General features: G+C 47.7%; 1 protein-coding gene across 1 annotated transcript in view; it reads right to left on the minus strand.

Moving 5' to 3' along the window:
* Positions 1 to 276: 276 nt before the first annotated feature.
* Positions 277 to 19,771, minus strand: part of LOC109772684 (FACT complex subunit SPT16) — a 317,676-nt gene continuing 298,181 nt past the window's right edge. Inside the window, 1 exon segment of the mRNA XM_073506711.1 lies at positions 277 to 434. Coding sequence (XP_073362812.1) covers positions 277 to 434 — 158 coding nt within the window.

Genomic DNA, 19,771 nt, shown 5'->3' on the forward strand with positions numbered 1-19,771 from the left:
CTTCTTCCTCATCCTCGTCTGATTCCACCAAGGACGCGTTGTCGGAGTCTTCGTCTTCTGATTCAGACTCGGGCTCAGCAGCAGAAGGCTCGTACCCCTGGTCTGATTCCTATGTTTCCTTTGCCCCAGAATCACTTGCCTCCATGTTCAGGAACTCCCAGCCACCATCGTCAACAAACTTCTGAGGATCATTAATGATAGTCTTCAGGATAGGATGCCAGTTCAGATACAACCTGCTCTCATAGTACTTGAGATCAGTGGTGTCAATCGACTCCTTTATCGCGTCAAGTGAGGTTGACTGGAGGGAATATCGATGCGGAGAACATCCCTCTTGAAGTCCTTGAACACGATAGCCATGTCAAAGTTCTTTGTTCCAAAGCCCACCCTCTCCAGATTAACAATCTCTATATCACCCAGGGTCACCACTAGGAAAGTGAAAGTGCAACTAATCTCTGGGTGGTTTTGGTAATTCTTAACAACATATAGCACATTGAACTAATACTCTTTCAAGATGATCATTTCAGAAAGTTCAGTGATTGGCATTGGCATGGACTTGAGATGTGGACCCCTCAAAATGCTAAGGACACACATTGGCAAAAGCTCAAGACTCTACATTTTCATTTTAGCGATCCAAGATCACATTGAGTCCATAGGAAAAGCCAATACTATTAAAAGGGGATGAGGTGCTGCTTAATGGCTTGCTTGCTCAAAATGCTTAGTGATATGCTCCAAAACCCTTAGCTACTTCTCACTTTCCACATTTGTCCTAAACCTAAAAGTCAAACTCGGCCCCACCAATTTGATCTATCCACTGCCACCGAGTTCACTTGACATAGCCACAGCCAGAAACCCTAATCAGTTCGGTCTCACCGATAGGGATCTCGGTCTCACCGAGATGGATAGCAAACTCTCTGTTTCCTTCGCAACGTTTCGGTCTAGCCGAGATGAGCGATCAATCCCACTGAGTTCGCAATGCGAACTCTCTGTTTCCTTTTCGTAATGTTTGGGTCTCACCGAAATGACCGAATCGGTCCCACCGAGTTTGCCTGACCAACTCTCTGTTAGCCTTTTACTGAAATCGGTCTCACCGAGTTCATGTGATCGGTCTCAATGAGATTATGTTATGCCCTAACCCAAATGAAATCGGCCCTACCGAGTTGATCATATCGGTTCCATCGAAAATCCTAACGTTCACATTTGGAACTAAATCGGTCTGACCGAGTTTCACTATTCGGTCCCACCAAGTTTGGTGAATTGTGTGTAACGGTTAGATTTTGTGTGGAGGCTATATATACCCCTCCACCCATTCTTCATTCATGCAGAAAGCCATCAGAACGGGCCTACACTTCCAGCATACATTTTTTGAGAGAGAACCACCTACTTATGTGTTGAGACCAAGATATTCCAATCCAACCACAAGAATCTTGATCTCTAGCCTTCCCCAAGTTGCTTTCCACTCAAATCATCTTTCCACCAAATCCAAATCTGTGAGAGAGAGTTGAGTGTTGGGGAGACTATCATTTGAAGCACAAGAGCAAGGAGTTCATCATCAACACACCATTTATTACCTTTTGGAGAGTGGTGTCTCCTAGATTGGTTAGGTGTCACTTGGGAGCCTCCGTCAAGATTGTGGAGTTGAACCAAGGAGTTTGTAAGGGCAAGGAGACCGCCTACTTCGTGAAGATCTACCCTAGTGAGGCAAGTCCTTCGTGGGTGATGGCCATGGTGGGATAGACAAAGTTGCTTCTTCGTGGACCCTTCTTGGGTGGAGCCCTCCATGGACTCGCGCAGCCGTTACCCTTCGTGGGTTGAAGTCTCCATCAACGTGGAGGTACGATAACACCACCTATCGGAACCACGCCAAAAATCTCCGTGTCTACATTGCGTTTGCTCCCTCTAAACTCCTTCCCTTTACCTTCATATGCAATGATTTACATTCCTCTGCTATACTCTTAGAATTGCATGTGTAGGTTGATTGCTTGACTTGTGCTAAGATGCTAAAATCTGCCAAGACTTAAAATTGGGAAAAGCTAGATTTTTATTTGGTCAAGTACACTACAGGAAACAGCTACTTTGCCATCTGCCATGGCGGACGGCAAAGGCTCGAAAGGCGGACGGCAAAGACCTTTGCCGTTAGCCGGGGACGGCAAAAGGCTCCGGCAAAGAACGCTACGGTAAACAGCTCCTTTGCCGTCTGCTTCCTGGCGGCGGACGGCAAAGGCTCTTTGCCGTCTGCGGCCGACGGCAAAGAGGGCGGACGGCAACAATTGCGCTGTCAGTCCGTTAAGTGGCTAACGGCAGACCTTTGCCGTCCGCCGCAGACGGCAAAGAGCCTTTGGTCTTTGCCGTCCGCCTTATGATGTCATCTACACGTCACTAGATGGCAGGTTCTTTGCCGTCTGCCACTGATGGCAAAGTGCAGGTTCTTTGCCGTCTGCCACGGACGGCAAAGTCTTTGCCGTCTGCCACTGTAGGCAAACTGACCAAATGGGTCAGCTCCCAGGAAGCACAGTTGGCTGCCACGTGGCTTCTTTGCCGTCCGCGGCAGACGGCAAAGGCTCTTTGCCGTCCGCGGCAGACGGCAAAGAGCCTGCATATTGTCTGTTTTTTCTGTTTTTTGTTAAATCCCACAATTTGCACAGAAAATATATATGTCATATAGATATATTTCACAGGCATTCATCACATAAACAAGTTCATACATCATTTCATACATAAACAAGGTCCATCCATCATTTCATACATAAACAAGTTTCATCCATCATTTCATACATAAAGAAGTTCCATCCATACATAAAGTAGCACTCCATAGCTAAGGTGACTAGAATGAGAAGACAAGAATGAGAAGACAAGAAGAAGAAGAAGAGTAGAACAAGCACTCCATCCAGCACATAATGAAATCTGCAAAATGGCAAAATAAGAAAGTTAGAAATGGATCGTTTTTGAGGTAACTAAGGTGAAATGGATCGTTTTTGAGGTAACTAAGGTGAAATGGATCTTTTTTAGCTCACTTAGGTCAAATGGATCGTTTTTGAGCTAACTTAGTTGAAATGGATCGGTTTTGAGCTAACTTTGTTGAAATGGATCATTTTAGAGCTAATTTAGTTGAAATGGATCTTTTTGAGCTAACTTACGTGAAATGGATCATTTAAGAGCTAATTTAGGTGAAATGGATCGTTTTTTAGCTCACTTAGGTCAAATGGATCGTTTATGAGCTAAATTAGTTGAAATGGATCGTTTATGAGATAACCTAGGTAAGATGGGTCATTTTGGAGTTAACCTAGGTGAAATGGGCCATTTTAAAGCTAACGTAGGTAAAATGGATCATTTAGGAGCTAATGTAGGTAAAATGGGTCATTTCTGAGCTAACTTGGATGAAATGCATCATTTATAAGCTAACCTAGGTAAAATGGGTCATTTTGGAGGAAAATAAGCTAACTCTAGGTCATTATGGTAAGCATATTGGAGGAAATAAAGCTAAGTCTAGGTCTTTATGCATTTGTTAAGCAAAACACTAGAGAAACTTACCGTGATCAGGGAGGTGTAGGAGCGGGGTGGCTAGTGCCGCTACCTGGAGAAGGATCGTGCGATGCGTTTCTGGAGTTAAGCTGCACCAAATATCATTTCCAATGTCTCGTTAGCATTACGACACTCAAATGTTAAGACTACCAAGTAATGTCCATTCAAACTAAACTCACCGTGCTCCCAGGAGCAATCACTGGCATCGGCGGAGCGGGCTGACCGGACTTCTCGCACACAGACTGCACATTTGGTTTTCAGAACAGAGTCATACTAGTTAGTAATGAGACTCAAATGTTAAGACTAGCAAGTAATCTGCATAAGAAACTTACCACAAGGAGCTCGTACATGGCCCTTGCCTGCATGTCATTTCGTGCCCTCTCCTCCTCCATCATCTTTCTCGTCCTCTCCTCCATCTCCCGCTGCCTCTCCGCCGCCTCCGCCAGAAGTTTCTCCGTTCTATCTCTCTCAGTCTGTATAGCAGCCTGCAACACCACTCACATGACCATTTGTAATCATTGATGGAAGCGCACACAATGTAATGGAGAAAGATAACTGAGTACGTATCACTAACCTTGATGGCGAGTTGCACTGGCCGTTCACGAGGCCTTATCTCAGGAGCGGAGCTCGACTGGCGCGCCTTGATCTCCGGGAGAGTGCTAGGGCAACGGAAGCCATGGGACCTCCCGCCACCAGATATCAACACCAGCTCTGGATCAATGGGACCCTGGCTCGGGTTAAAGTCCTCCCCTTTCCTCGCCTTCCCCTCATCTCTATATCTCACGAGCTTGTTGTGGGAGGAGATGTTGGTGAAGTTGTTTGCATCATCGAGGTCAGACTGAGAGAAAGCCTTGACTTTCTTGTAAGAGCCAGTGTGGGCCATGGCATACAGGTCGTACACCTCTGGCACCTTATCCGCCTTATTGTGGCGTGCCTGAAAGAGAGAAACAATGAAAATTAGTAATTAAAGGGCTCAAGCTAGCATGATGAATGAATTGCATGAATCATGAAGCAAACCACATACCCAGTTGCGCCCGAACTGATATAAGTTGGAGCTGCCTTGATGGTGTGGCACACCTTCCATTTGGGCATGTTTGTCCTTGGCCTGGTTGTGGAGGGCTAGCCATTCTTGTGAGCACCACTCATCGACCAACACCTCCCAACAATCCATCCGATCCGCACACCATCTCGGAGGCGCCTAAGTTAGCAAATAGAAACTTGAGCGTTACGGCTAAGAATTACTAAATGAAGGAACTTAAGTAGAAGGCCTTAAGAATTACCTTCATGTACTCCTCCTTACTCAGGAACTTATCGCGGCACGCCGGCTTGGTCTTCTTGATACCACGCAAGGCGTAGTAGTCTCGAACAGCCTGCACCCGAGCCTCGTGCCGTAAGTTCTGGAGTAGGCGCTTGCAGACGTTCTGGATAACATTTGCGCAGTCCTCCTCGTATCCCTCCTCACACCTGTAGAATGTCTGCAATCAAATGAGACAATATTGATTAGTACAATTAATAACTAGCTAGTTGAAGATTTTGAAATGTGTAAAGGAGAAATTACCCAGAACGTCCTGATCACCATGTCTGCCCTCGTGTCGCACACGACACCGTCGATAATGACATCCGGCGGGGCCGGGGCAGCCACGTAGTGCTCCCAGCTCAACCCAAGCTCTGGAAGCCGACCCTCACCAGGCAACGTGACAAACCCCGGGAAGTTTTGCCGGCAAAGAACTCCAAGGACGGAGTTGGGCCGGCGGACACTATGATGGTGGTCCCAACCCCTGCAGCATGACAAGGCCAACGCATTAGTTATTTGAAGAAACGTGAATGCAGAAGGTACAAAAATATTAAATGCACTTACGTACCTCTCCCCATCAGGGAAGATCAACCACCTCTGCTCGCGGGTCGCCGGCACGGACGGGAGCCGTGTAGCACCACGCTGGTAGACGGTGCCACCCTCCTCCTCAAGATCAGTCGGCTCCCCGCCATCATCAGCATGGCCACTCGGCTCCTCGGGCTGATCCGGCCAGGTACCCCATCCGGACATGTGCTCCTCAGGGGTCTCGTGGGCCGAACTCTCATGGGCCGAAGGCCAGTCGACCCGAGGCTCGTGGGCCCAAGACCCGTGGACCGGAGGCTCGTGGACCGGAGTCCGTGTAGCCTCCTCCTCGGATGAGTCCACCCTAGCAGTCACGTGCTCGGGTGAAACAGCTGGGGGTGGCGGCGAGGAAGGCGCCCTAGGAGTCACCCTACCTCCTCTCCCGCGACCACGTGCCCCACCTCCTCTCTTCCTACCTCGTCCCCTGCTGGGCACCGCGGTGGACGAAGAAGGGCCCGGCGGTGTGGACATACTGTCCAGCAACGCTCGGCGAAGAGGTACGTCTGGAATCGAAGACCTCAGACCACGCGCCGAGGAAGAAGGGGCCTTGGCGCGCTCCCGACCAGCGCCCACCATCTTTCAACACCTGCCATGACAAACAGTAAACGAAATTAGTACAACATAAAAAAAAGACCGACATGAATAATAATATGTGTATCACTTAAGTGTATCATCATCAAGTACAACATTAAAAAATTTAATACCTGACACTACTAATAATCTCGATTAGTATCATCAATAAATGCATAATCATCATCATCACTATAATCAATGATGGGCTCATAGGGTTCAGTGGCATCAACATGTGCAAGGCCACCTTGACGTAATCGGTCAAGCAATGACAGGTCATCCGCAGCAGTAACCTCTTCTTGTTCCGGCTCTTCTTGTTCCTCCTCTGGGGTGATGTCGGATTCACTGTCGCTGTCTACTTCAATGTTTTGGGGTGAAGTATAGCGGTTCTTGAAACGCTTTTTGGAAAGACGTGTCTCTTGGAAGAATTCTCCTTCATATGTGTCTGGGTTAATGTGAGGTTCATAATCCTCTTCCTTTGGGGGAGATAGTCTAGCACGTGGCGGCACTTCATAAACGACATCCCAACCTTTCAGATTTGGATTAGTTTGGCAGGCCCACGGTAGATAGAATACTTGGGTCGCCTGTTGAGCCGTAATATAGACATCAGGAACATCTAAATGGGTGCTTTGGTTGATTTCAACTAGCCCTATATGTTCATGAGTTCTTCTAGTCTCCTTCGGCTGAAACCAATAACATTTGAAGACTACGACATTCGGTGGGTTTTCACCATAGAATAGAAGTTCATAAATTGCTTCAACTCTCCCATAATACTCGGTACCTCCTTCGCCGATAGCAGATACACAACAATTTGTAGACTTTCGGTCGGCCATAGATAGCTCTTTGCCATAGGTACGAAAGCGATACCCGTTGATGTCGTATTTGTCAAATGAACGGACCTTATAGTCAAAACCATTAGCGACTTGTCTCAATTCGGCGTCCATAGACTCTGAATTAGCCTACAAGTTTAATATGAAAGGATTGTTGCATTACGCACAAATTAGCGAATGAAACCGGGATAGCCGCCTACAAATTAGCCTACAGTCTAATAGAAATTACCGTTTGTTTGAACCAAGAGATGAAACCGGGATAGCCGCCACCTTGCTTTGCGAGAAGCTCATACTCTTCGACAGAATCCTTTTGGATCACCGCTCCATACGAGAATAAGGCGACGTATCGACTGTATGAAATATCTAGGAATAAGAGCAGTTCAAAGGAAATAGAAGTTGCGAAACTATGTACCGAGAACTTACTCGATGTACGACCGCACTTCTATCAGGTTGTTGAAGATATACAACGAAATGGTCCGCCATTGTTCGTTATCCAAAGATACTGGATTTGAAACACTGGCTGGTGCGAGATTCCCTTTGAATAGGCTGAGGTTGGATCCACCCTTTTTAGGGTCGTCAGCATTGTACCGAGGCTTCGGATTATGCAAATGACGATTTTTGGCTTCGTAGTGTGCTGTCATGAAGTTTGCCGCCTCCTCAGTGATGAATGCCTCAGCCATCGATGCTTCAATTCTACGTTTATTTTTACATTTTTGTCGAAGCGTCTTCTGCATCCTCTCAGTTGGGTAGCACCAACGATTTTGCACGGGCCCCCCCAATCTTGCCTCGGTCAGGAGATGCAAAATCAAATGTTGCATTGGATTAAAGAAGCCCGGTGGAAAGATCTTCTCTAACTTGCAGATCAACTCCGGCGCCAACTCTTCCATTTCTTCTAGCACGCCAGGCGATAGTTCTTTCGCACAAAGAACACAGAAGAAATAGCTGAGTTCTGCCAGTACTAGCCATTCATCCTCAGGGATGAAGCCACGCAACATCACCGGCATTACCCGCTCAATCCATATGTGCCAATCATGACTCTTGAGACCAAATATCTTCAATTTATCAAGACTGGCTCCCCTCTGTAGATTCGCTGCATACCCATCGGGGAACATCAACTGCATTTTCACCCACAAGATAATTTCCCTCATAGCCGGCCTTCCAAGATTGAACCATGCCTTTGGCTTCGTCTAGTTCTGCTTTCCTTTCGGTTCTTTCATGTTTTGTAACGGCCTATCACATAGCGCCTCCAGATCGACTCTAGCCTTAGTATTATCCTTTGACTTCCCATCTATGCCGAACAATGTACCAAAAAGTGCCTCGGCGATATTCTTCTCAGTGTGCATCACGTCGATGTTGTGTGGGCAAAGGAGGTCTTTGAAGTAAGGCAGATCCCATAAGCATGTTTTGTGAGTCCAGGCGTGCTTAGAATTATACCCCTTGAAGTACCCTGGACGCTCGGGATCTGGCTCGAGAGTGTTTAACTGATCCAGGGTCTGTTGGCCTGTCAATGCATGTGGTGCAGAGTTTTTGACAACTCTACCTCTGATGAAGTTCTTCTTGTCTTTCCTGAACTTATGGCGAGGATTCAGGAACTCTCTATGCATGTCGAAGCAAGAAAACTTGCGACCGGCCTGAAGCCAACGAAACTCAAGAGCTCCCTTGCATGTGGGGCACGGGAACCTTCCATGCACACACCAGCCAACGAATAGCGCATACGCCGGCAAGTCATGCGTCGAGTACATGTACCAGACACGCATTATGAAGTTCCGTTTGCTATAGGCATCGTATGTCTTGAACCCATTATCCCAGGCTTCTTGCAATTCGTCCTTAAGCGGTTGCATGTACACATTCATATTTTTCCCCGGATAGTTGGGCCCTGGAATTATCAACGTCAGGAAAATGTTCTTTCTTTGCATAATCTGTCCGGGGGGGAGATTGAGTGGAAAGACAAATACGGGCCAACAACTGTATTGGGCTGCCGTCATACCAAACACACTGAACCCATCTGTGCTGATGCCGACTCGAGGATGCCTCGGATCTGCCGCTTTGTCACCATGTAATTCATCAAACTTTTTCCACGCAACACCATCCGATGTGTGTACAATCATCAGATTCCCATCTGCATCTAGTTCGGTTCTTTTGCCCGTTTTGTGCCATGTCATCTGTCTGGCCGTCTCTTCGACCATGAAAAGACGTTGAAGTCTTGGTACGATTGGCATATACCGAAGAACACTAACGGGGATTTTGGTCTGTGTCTTCTCACCCATACCGTTGTCTACCACAACATACCTGGAAGACTTGCAAATGGGACAATAGTTCAAGTCCGCATAGTCAAGCCTAAACAAGACACATCCTTTCTCACAGGCATGTATCTTATCATAGGGCATCTTCAGTGCACGGAGGATTTTGTCCGACTGGTATAGGTTTGCAGGCATTACATGGCCTTTGGGTAGAAAGCGTCCAAATACTGTCATCATTGCATCGTAGCATTCTCTGCCCAAGTTGAACTGAGCCTTCAGAGCCATTACTTGTGAGATGGCATCCAACTGACAAAGCTCAGTGTGCTCATGGAGCGGACGTTTTGAAGACTCCAACATTTCATTGAAGGCCTTTGCAGATTCCTCCATCTCCTCGTCCGAATCCCGAGCATCATCAAAGTCTTGCACCATGTTTTCCATCCCGGTACCATGCTCGTCGGTGCGACGACGATCCACCTCAGCTCGGTCACGTTGGGCAGACTCACCATGAAATGTCCACACCATATAATCGGGCGTAAAACCACTCTTCTGCAGGTGTTTGCCCATTTCAGCCTCTGTCCTCTTTTCCCAATTGCCGCACCGTAAACAGGGGCACCAGGTTTTCCTCTGGCCATTCGCAAATGCGGCTCGCACAAACCCCTTGGTTTTTGTGAACCATTCAGTGCTCCATTTGTTCTGACCAGTTTGACCAGTGTACATCCACGCACGATCACTCATCTTGACTTTCAGAGCTACTAGACACACAACAAATATATATATATATATATAATTCACCATGTATGTATTCATCAGTTGATCTACTTTGTCAATTTTATTACGTCCATGCAACCTACACTCTAATAGGTAATGATAGGTCCTAATCCCACCCGAGTATGTTTAGATTGGGTTCATTTTCCCATGCTATGCTCCGGATCCTACGCAAAATTTCGGCAGCACCTCCCCGCTGTTCTCCTGATACACGTCTCTGCAATAAACAGAGAGGATGTGTACCCGGAGAACAACAGGGGAGGCACTGACGAAATTTATGCGTCGGATCCGGAGCAAAGCATATGGGAAAACGAACCCAATCTAAACATACTCGGGCTGTCCATGGATAGCGTTGGACAATTCGAAAGAATCAAGGTTATAAATATGCAAATGCATGCATATTTATAACTATGACGCTTTCGAACGGGAGACACATATTGGTTACGCATACTGATGATTCAAGACACATATGTAGCTAGCTATCAAGTTTCATCGGAATAGATCAAATAATTAATGGGGGAGGAGGACATGTCATTTGTGCTCACCCACGAACGAAGGGGCAGAGCTCGTCAAACGCACGGCGAGGTCGTCGAACACCAAACCTCGCAGCGATGAAACAACTGCACATTTAAAACTACCCGATCAACACAATTATATATGATGTTTTACATAACAAAATCGAAAGATATATGACCTAACTAATAATTCACAAATATATGACCCCGTCGGCTTCTGGAAGGCCAAAGAACACCTTTTCGGGAGGTGTCGGGGGTCGGGGTGTCGTGTCGGTCTCGGGGTGCCGTGTCGGGGTTGGGGTCTCGGGGTCGGGGTGTCGGGTCGGGGTGCCGGGTCGGGGTCGGTGTGCCGTGTCGGTGTCGGGGTCGGGGTGTCGGGTCAGGCTCGGGGTCGGGGTGTCGGGGTCGGGGTCCGGGTCGGGGTATCGTGGTCGGGGTCTCGGGGTCGGGGTGCCGGGTCGGGGTCGGGGTGCCGTGTCGGTGTCGGGGTCGGGGTGTCGGGTCAGGCTCGGGGTCGGGGTGTCTTGTCGGGGTGCCGGGTCGGGGTCGGGGTGACGTGTCGGTGTCGGGGTCGGGGTGTCGGGTCAGGCTCGGGGTCGGGGTCTCGGGGTCGGGGTGTCGGGTCGGGGTGCCGGGTCGGGGTGTCGGGTCGGGGTGTCGGGTCGGGGTGCCGTCTCGGGGTCGGGGTGCCGGGTCGGGGTCGGGGTGCCATGTCGGTGTCGGGGTAAGGGTGGGTGTGGTGTCAGGGTGTCGGTGTCGGGGTGTCGTGTCGGTGTCGGGGTCGGGGTCTCGGGGTCGGGGTGTCGGGTCGGGGAGCCGGGTCGGGGTCGGGGTGCCGTGTCGGTGTCGGGGTCGGGGTGTCGGGTCAGGCTCGGGGTCGGGGTGTCTTGTCGGGGTGCCGGGTCGGGGTCGGGGTGCCGTGTCGGTGTCGGGGTCGGGGTGTCGGGTCAGGCTCGGGGTCGGGGTGTCGGGGTCGGGGTGCCGGGTCGGGGTGTCGGGTCGGGGTGCCGTCTCGGGTTCGGGGTGTCGGGTCGGGGTGCCGGGTCGGGGTGCCGGGTCGGGGTCGGGGTGTCGTGTCGGTGTCGGGGTAAGGGTGGGTGTGGTGTCAGGGTGTCGATGTCGGGGTGTCGTGTCGGTGTCGGGGTCGGGGTCTCGGGGTCGGGGTGTCGGGTCGGGGTCGGGGTGCCGTGTCAGGGTCGGGGTGTCGGGTCAGGCTCGGGGTCGGGGTGTCGGGGTCGGGGTCGGGGTCGGGGTGCCGTGTCGGTGTCGGGGTCGGGGTGTCGGGTCAGGCTCGGGGTCGGGGTGTCGGGGTCGGGGTCTAGGGGTCGGGGTGTCGGGTCGGGGTCGGGGTGCCGTGTCGGGTCGGGGTTTTTTCCTCTTTTTTCCTTTTCTTCTTCTTCCTATTCTTCCTTTTCTTCCTCTTCTTCTTTTTTCTTCTCCTCCTCCTCTTCTTCTTCTTCCTTTCCTTTTCCCTCTTCTTCTTCTCCTCCTCTCCTCTTTTTTCTTCTTCTTCTTCCTCTTCTTCTTTTTTCTTCTCCTCCTCCTCTTCTTCTTCTTCCTTTCCTTTTTCCTCTTCTTCTTCTCCTCCTCTCCTCTTTTTTCTTCTTCTTCTTCTTCCTCTTCTTCTTTTTTTCTTCTCCTCCTCCTCTTCTTCTTCTTCCTTTCCTTTTTCCTCTTCTTCTTCTCCTCCTCTCCTCTTTTTCTCTTCTTCTTCTTCTTCCTCTTCTTCTTTTTTCTTCTACAACCTAAACCTAAAACTAAACCTAAAACTAAAACTAAACCTAAAACTACAACTAAAACTAAATCTAAACTAAAACTAAAACTAAAAAGGAAAAAAAAGAAAAAAACTGAAAAAAAAACTGAAAAACGGGGGCTCACCTGGGGGGTGGAGGAGGCCGGTGGAGGAGGGGGCGGGGCGGTGGAGGAGGCGGCCTGGGGGCGGCGGCGAGCCGGGGCGGCGGCGGCGACGGGGCGACGGGGCGGCGGGGGGCGCGGGGCGGCGGGGGGCGCGGGGGGCGCGGGGCGGCGGGGGGCGCGGGGCGGCGGGGGCCCGGGGGCGGCGGGGGGGCGGGGCGGTGAGGGCGACGGGGCCCCGGGGCGGCGGCGAGCCGGGGCGGCGGGGGCGACGGGGCGGCGGGGGGCGCGGGGCGGCGGGGGGCCGGGGTGGTGAGGGCGACGGGGCCCCGGGGCGGCGGCGAGCCGGGGCGGCGGGGGCGACGGGGCGGCGGCGGCGCGCGGCGGGCGGCGGCGTGGGAGGAGAGAAACGGCGGCGTGGGAGGGAGAGGGAAGAAGCGAGTAACGGGCGGGGGTACGGGCCGTTAGGTAGTAGGCTCTTTGCCGTCCGCCCCCCTTTGCCGTCGGCTTTTTTGCCTCTTTGCCGTCTGCTAGCGGACGGCAAAGAGGTGGCCCGTTAAGTTTTTCAAAAACGGGCGGGGGGTGGGGGCCACCTCACTCTTTGCCGTCCGCCAGCGGACGGCAAAGATTCTTTGCCGTCAGCTGGCCGACGGCAAAGAGCTGGCAGACGGCAAAGAGCTTCTTTGCCGTCTGCTTTTGGGTAGCTGATGGCAAAGAGCTGGCAGACGGCAAAGAGCTTCTTTGCCGTCAGCTAGCAGACGGCAAAGAGCTGGCAGATGGCAAATTAGCTGATTCCAGTAGTGGAAGTCTAATCACCCTCCCTCTAGACATACTTTCGATCCTACAATTGGTATCAGAGATTTTGTCTCCATTTGCCTTGATTTCCATAGGTTTGGTGATCATAGCTTTGATTTCACAACCTAGGAGAGTATGGCGTCTATCGAGGGAAATTACCACCGTAGAGGTCCTTACTTTGATGGTACTGATTTTGCTAGTTGGAAGCATAAGATGAAAATGCATATTCTTGGACATAACCCCGCCGTTTGGGCTATTGTGTGTATTGGCTTGCAAGGTGAATCCTTTGATGGGAGAGAACCAAATCGTGAAGCTACCGCAGAAGAATTGAAGATGTTGCAATAAAATTCTCAAGCTGGCGATATCCTCTTCAACGGATTGTGCCCCGAAAAAATCAACAAAATCAGCCGTCTTGAGAATGCAAAGGAAATTTGGGATACTTTGATTGATATGCACAAAGGTACCGACTCTGTCAAGGAATCCAAATTGGATGTGCTTCAAAGTCAGCTTGACAAGTTCAAAATGAAGGATGGTGAAGGTGTCGCTGAAATGTACTCTAGGCTTGCTCTCATCACAAATGAGATTGCCGGCTTAGGAAGTGAAGAGATGACTGACAGATTCATCATCAAGAAGATCCTAAGAGCCTTGGATGGAAAATATGACACCATGTGCACATTGATCCAAATGATGCCCAATTACAAAGATCTCGAGCCAACCGAAGTCATTGGTAGAATTGTTGCTCATCAGATGTCACTCAAGGATAAAGAAGAGCTTCACAACAAGTCTAGTGGTGCTCACAAAGCATCGTGTGATGCTCCTACATCATCAAGTGAGAAACAAGCCTTCAATGAAGAATTGAGCCTAATGGTGAAGAACTTCAACAAGTTCTACAAGAGTAGAAGCAAAGAAAAGAGCTACAAGTCAAGGTCCTACAATGACAAAAGATCTTCTAGTCGTGAGCGTAATTGCTACAATTGTGGAAGACCTGGACACTACTCCAATGAGTGTACGGCTCCCTACAAAAGAAGAGAAGACTCACCTAAAAGGATAAGCAAAAGAGAAGAATCACCACCAAGAGAGAGAAGGAGTAGAGATGATCATTATGACCGAAGATCCTTTTGAAGAAGCAAGGATTCGGAAAGGAAGGACAAGTCATCAAGGAGCTATACAAAACGAAGACATCAAGCTCATGTTGGTGAATGGGTATCCGGCTCCGACTCCGACAACTACTCTGAGAGAAGTTATCACTCCGACTCCGAACATACTCAAGATGAAGGTGTTGCCGGTCTCGCACTTGTGTCATCCAACTCCTACGATATATTTGATTCACCAAATGAAGGGATTGGAAGATGCTTCATGGCTAAAGGCCCAAAGGTATCACACCCCGAGTATGTTGATTTCAATAGTGATGAAGATGATTTGCTAGGTGATGATGATTTGCTTGTTGACAATGCTAGTGATGAAAACTATGATGAAATTGCTATTAATCATGCTAATCAAGATAAAACGAATGACAATGATAAGAAGGATATTGAGTGTCTAACTAAAGAACTAAACACTCTTAAGTTAGCTCATGAAACTACTTTAGATGATCATTGAGAACTTTTGAAGACTCATGAGAAGTTACGCTTTGAAAAGCTCAATCTAGAGCAAGAACATGAGTTTTTAAAGGCAATCAATGATGATCTTAGAAAGAAAAGTTATTCTTACATTGCTAAGCGTTTACTCTTGTCTACTTACATGCCTCAATTAAAATCTAGCAACAAGAGTAAGAAAGATTCTTCATCTAGTAGTAACAACAATCATGCTAAAAACAATATTGTTGCTTCTAGTAGTCCTCTTGATTCCACTAATGATTCTCTTAGCCAAGTTACACTTGAGAAAGAAAATAGCGTATTGAAGGGAATTATAGAGAAAGGTGTTTACAAGAGCCTTGCCAGAAGTAAGCAATTTGAGGAAATTGTACGCAAGCAAGGAAGGCACCGGAAGAATCAAGGTGTTGGTTTTGAACGAAAGTTCAATGCCAATGGAGTTGAGTGGGAGGAAGATCAATACCCCAAGACGAAGTTATTCCTCAACAAGAGAAGTATGATCCTACTTCTTTTCAAGGAACACAAGCTCAAGATGATCTTCCACCACAAGACCACAAGCTAAAAGGCAAGGACAAGCTTCAAGAGGAGATTGATGCATTTGAAGAAGCTCCTAAGGCCTTAGTCAAGTGGGTTCCCAAGACTACATCAAGTTCTACTTCATCAAGTATGACTACAACTCCAAGGATTCCTATCAAGTTGATGTGGATTCCAAAGAAGAAGAACTAGAGAGTTCTTGAGGGTGACTCCACCAACAAAATTCACTCATATTCATCTGGCAAGAACAAGTGCAAACAACCTCCACATCTTGCACTAGTTCAAGGAGTCACAAACCCTCTTGTTTGTAAGACAAGGGACAAGGTAAACTAATGCTTTCATGGACATCATCTTGTGTGAACTTCACTCTATGTCTATGGATATCCTTGTTTGTTCCTTATGGGACTAACCTGTGTAGGTATTGAAAGTGCAACTCACTCCAATGGATTGCTCCGAATGATCTACATCAACAATGAGCATCCACATCTTCAACACCTACATGAAGTCATCATCGACAAAACCCAAGGTTAGTTCATCCCTCTTAGGGGGGATATCACATCTAGGGGGAGCTTTACTCTAAGAATTGAGCTAAAGCAACTCTAATGGTGTGAACACAACAATGCTTTATGTAAAAGTGGTAACCCCACTTATGGTTAAACGATGAGTATGACCTATCAAATGCTCTCATTTGACTCCTAAGTCAATATACTCATATATAGATGACCTAGTCATCGCCAATTCCTTGATAGATGCTAGAGTGTTTGTGCATGCTTTGTCACATATTTCATTTGCCATTTTATTGTGTGAGTATGTTGATTGCATATTTCTCTCATTCGAGGACATCCATTTGTTACTTTGATTGTTTGGGTCTTCTTCTCTTGCCAAATGGATGGACAAGAACGCCTAAGAACTTCCTCTAGCTATCTATTCTTTTCTCGTCTCAAACTCTATTCATGCTACATCACAAAGTTTGGTCAAGTCAGATTCGAACCCTCTGGGTGAGGAGCACTCGGAGTCACCGATTAGTCATAGACTTAAACTTCCAAAACCTCTCTGTGCATTTCTGTCTGACCGATTCATCCTTTTCGGTCATACCGAGTTCACTGAGTTGATCTAGTTTTTCGATCTCGGTGCAACCGATTTGAACTGTTCGGTCACACCGAGTTGCAGTAACCGCTTGCGATTCTGCATCTCGGTGCCACCGAGTTGTTCCACCCGGTCACACCGACAGGGCCAGGATATATATATATCGACGGGTCCAAATTTGGAAATTTCTCCAAAGTCTCTTCGCCCGCGCATGTCCTGCTTTGCCGACTCGGGTCTCCGGATCGTCCTCTCGTCGCCAGCAACCTCCCGCCGTTGGTCTCCGTCGCCGTCAACGGGAATCTTCACCGCCGTTGCCACCGTAGCGAGCTCATCGCCAAGTTAGGGTATGAGTTCGACCCTTTGTGCAATCTTTACCTCCGATTCTTGCACTTAGGTCATTGCCATGATTCTTACCACGTATGAGATCATCCTATCCAACAAAAACTTCCTTTAGATTAGTTTATTCGAAAATTTAAGGTTAGGTTTCCGCTGAACTCATCTCGGACCGACCGAGTTGTAGAAATCGGTATCACCGATTTGGCTTAGGCCATTGCCCTTGTAATTTTCGGTCTGACCGAAACTTGCAAATCGGTGTGACTGACTTCAATTCTCTGTGAAACCCTAGCAATCTTGGAGTCACCGAAATGTGTCTCGGTCTGACCGATGTCACTAGTTTAGACTCCAAAGTTGCTTCGGTGTCACCGAGTTCAACAAATCGGTAGCTCCGAAATGCTTTCTGTGGAAAACTAAAACTAAGTTTTTGACTCATTTGCTTTGCAAAACCTCTTCACTTTGTGATACTCATCCACTCTACCTCATCTACAGCTATTCACAGGGTCAGCTTTTAGTTTGCAAAGTCAACAATGTCTGGTCAGAGTGATAGCCAGAACCAGTCTGAAGAGCAAGTGAACATGAGTGAGGGCACTAGTCCCTCTGACAGCAGTTATGATGAGGGTAGTAGAAGCACCCCAAGCAACCTGCCCAAAGCTGCAACAAGGACAAGGAAGAAAAGAAACTCAGATTCAGAGGATGAGGACTATGTTGCTGTTGAGCAAGAAGTCAGTTCCAAAAAGAAAGTTGTCAAGAAAGAGTTTGGCACAGCAGCTTCAACAAAGCCTGGTTTGCAGAATAAAGCTCCTACCAGAAGAGTTCCCACTTCCAAACCAAGAAAGTTTGCTACTGGAGAAACCTTGCAGTTCACAATTGAACAATCTGATGATGAGGCAGCTGGAGAAGGAAAGGAAAATAAAAGGGCTAGAACAACCACTGCCAAGGTGCTTGGATATTCTTCCATGAGAAGAAGTGATGATGAAGATGCAGAAGAGGATGCTGCACCAGCACCCAAAGCACAAAAACTGATGGGGGATGCCATCAATTCTGGGCTGCTCCATCAAAGCCCAAGACTGCCCCCAAAGCTACTGCTCCAGCCACCAAGTCTGCACCAAAGAGAAGCACCAGGAACATACCAGCAGCTGAGAAGAACAAGACCCAGTGCTTGAAATTGAAGAAGAAGATGAGGAAGCTCAAGTGCTCAGAAAATTAAAACCAAAGATCCCGGATCATGATGATACTCATCCAGTGGCTGAAAATATGAAGCTCAGAAAGGATGCAGGTCTGAGGAGATGGAGACAAACAGATCCATATGCTATGAGAAGGAGAACTGTTGTAGACTATAGAATTCACACCAAGGAACAACATGACTTCTATGAGACAGTCCTTCTTGACAAGAAGCCCATAGTGAGTATTATGAGATGGGTTGATTGGAAGCACATTGACAACAATGAAGATCAATTCCCTGGAGTGCACGAGAGTTTCAGACTATGTGGAGTAGACACTTTTGTGGGTCCGAAATTGACCAAGTGGAATGATGAGCTCATTATGCAATTCTACTCTACAGCTCATTTCTATCCTGATGGAAGGATTGTTTGGATGTCTGAAGGTACAAGGTACCAATCAACAGTTGATGAATGGGCCAAGCTGATCAATGCCCCTGCAGAACTTGAGGATGACATAGATGTCTATGCCAAGAAGAAGAAAGATCACAACTCCATGGCCGACATGTACAAGGAAATACCTAACAAGGCCTTGGAGAATCACAAGCTAGGGTCTGTGTATTTTCTGCTATCTGGACTGGCCACTATTAATACCATTTTGAGGCACACCTTGTTGCCCAAATCAGGAGATCACAGGATGATCATAGGCCAGTCCATCAATTTGCTTCAGTTATTTGATGTTCCCCAAAAGTTTAAAGTGATGAGTTTGATTGTTGAGACAATCAAGAGGACAACTGCTGACCAAAAGAGATCTTGTGGGTATGCTCCACACATCCAGATGCTCATCAACTCCAAGATGGGCACATGCACATACTTGTTAGACATAGAACACCTTCCTTTGAGGCCTGACTTTGAGGACAACACGGCTGTCATGGATGCTGAAGATCCTACATTAGTAGAGGCTCAAGAGGAGAGGGAGAAAGCACAAGTAGAGAAGGCAACCAAGACTCCAAGTGCTGAAGAGGTCTCTCAAATCCTTCTCAAATATACAAGATCAACTTAGCTATCTTATTCTAGCCACCTGGAGGCTTGAGAAAGGATTGGCTACTTTGTCTCAGAATCAAGAGAGCCTTGAGAGAGTCTTTGAAACAAAGCTTCATGACATGGATGTCAAAGTGACAGAAATTCAAACTTCTGTGGAGAAGATTCAAGAAGAGCTTGAGGAAAGGAGTGACAAGAACACAACCAATATGTATCAGAGGGTGCCCAGGAGACAGAGGTCTGCAGCAGTACCAGTGCCTGACACTAGAGCTACAACTTCAGCACCTGCAGCCACAGCTTCAGTTGCCCCTTAAGTTGACACTCCACCAGCTCCAACAACTTCTACAGATGCATTTGTCCTTGGAGTCCTCTCAACACCACTTCCTACAGATCAAGCTTAGAGAGCCGCATAGCACTATGCATTTTCAAGCTTTTTGGTAACTTGTTGCCAAAGGGGGAGAATGTGTATAGATCATAGGCTTCGAGAGAGAGAGAGAGAGATCTTTGCTTTTTATTGCCTCTTATTTGCTACTTGCTTGATACTTACTTGTGTGCTTGTTTGGATGATACTCTATGTTTATGTGTGTGAGATATTTGTATGGTCATGTGTTTGATCATATCATACTTTATGTTTGTGCTTGGATGATGATATTATTTATCTCTCATATATGATCATTCACTTTGCCTTGGTGATGAGTGCATATTTCATATTCTATCATTTTGAGCGCTCCACCAAGATGTATGTGACATGGAAGACTAACCCATGATCCTAATTGATTGTGCATTTGCATTCAAAGCAAATTTTAAATAATGCACAAATTTAGGGGGAGCTATTACTTATCACATACTTCTCAAAGCGACTATGTATTACATTCTTATTATCATTTGTCGAAGCTTTGATCTATATGTTGTCATCAATTACCAAAAAGGGGGAGATTGAAAGTGCAACTAATCTCTGGGTGGTTTTGGTAATTCTTAACAACATATAGCCCATTGAACTAATACTCTTTCAAGATGATCATTTCAGAAAGTTCAATGATTGGCATGGCATGGGCTAGAGA

The sequence above is a fragment of the Aegilops tauschii genome, chromosome 2, assembly GCF_002575655.3.
Source record: "Aegilops tauschii subsp. strangulata cultivar AL8/78 chromosome 2, Aet v6.0, whole genome shotgun sequence".
NCBI classification, from domain to species: Eukaryota; Viridiplantae; Streptophyta; class Magnoliopsida; order Poales; family Poaceae; genus Aegilops; species Aegilops tauschii.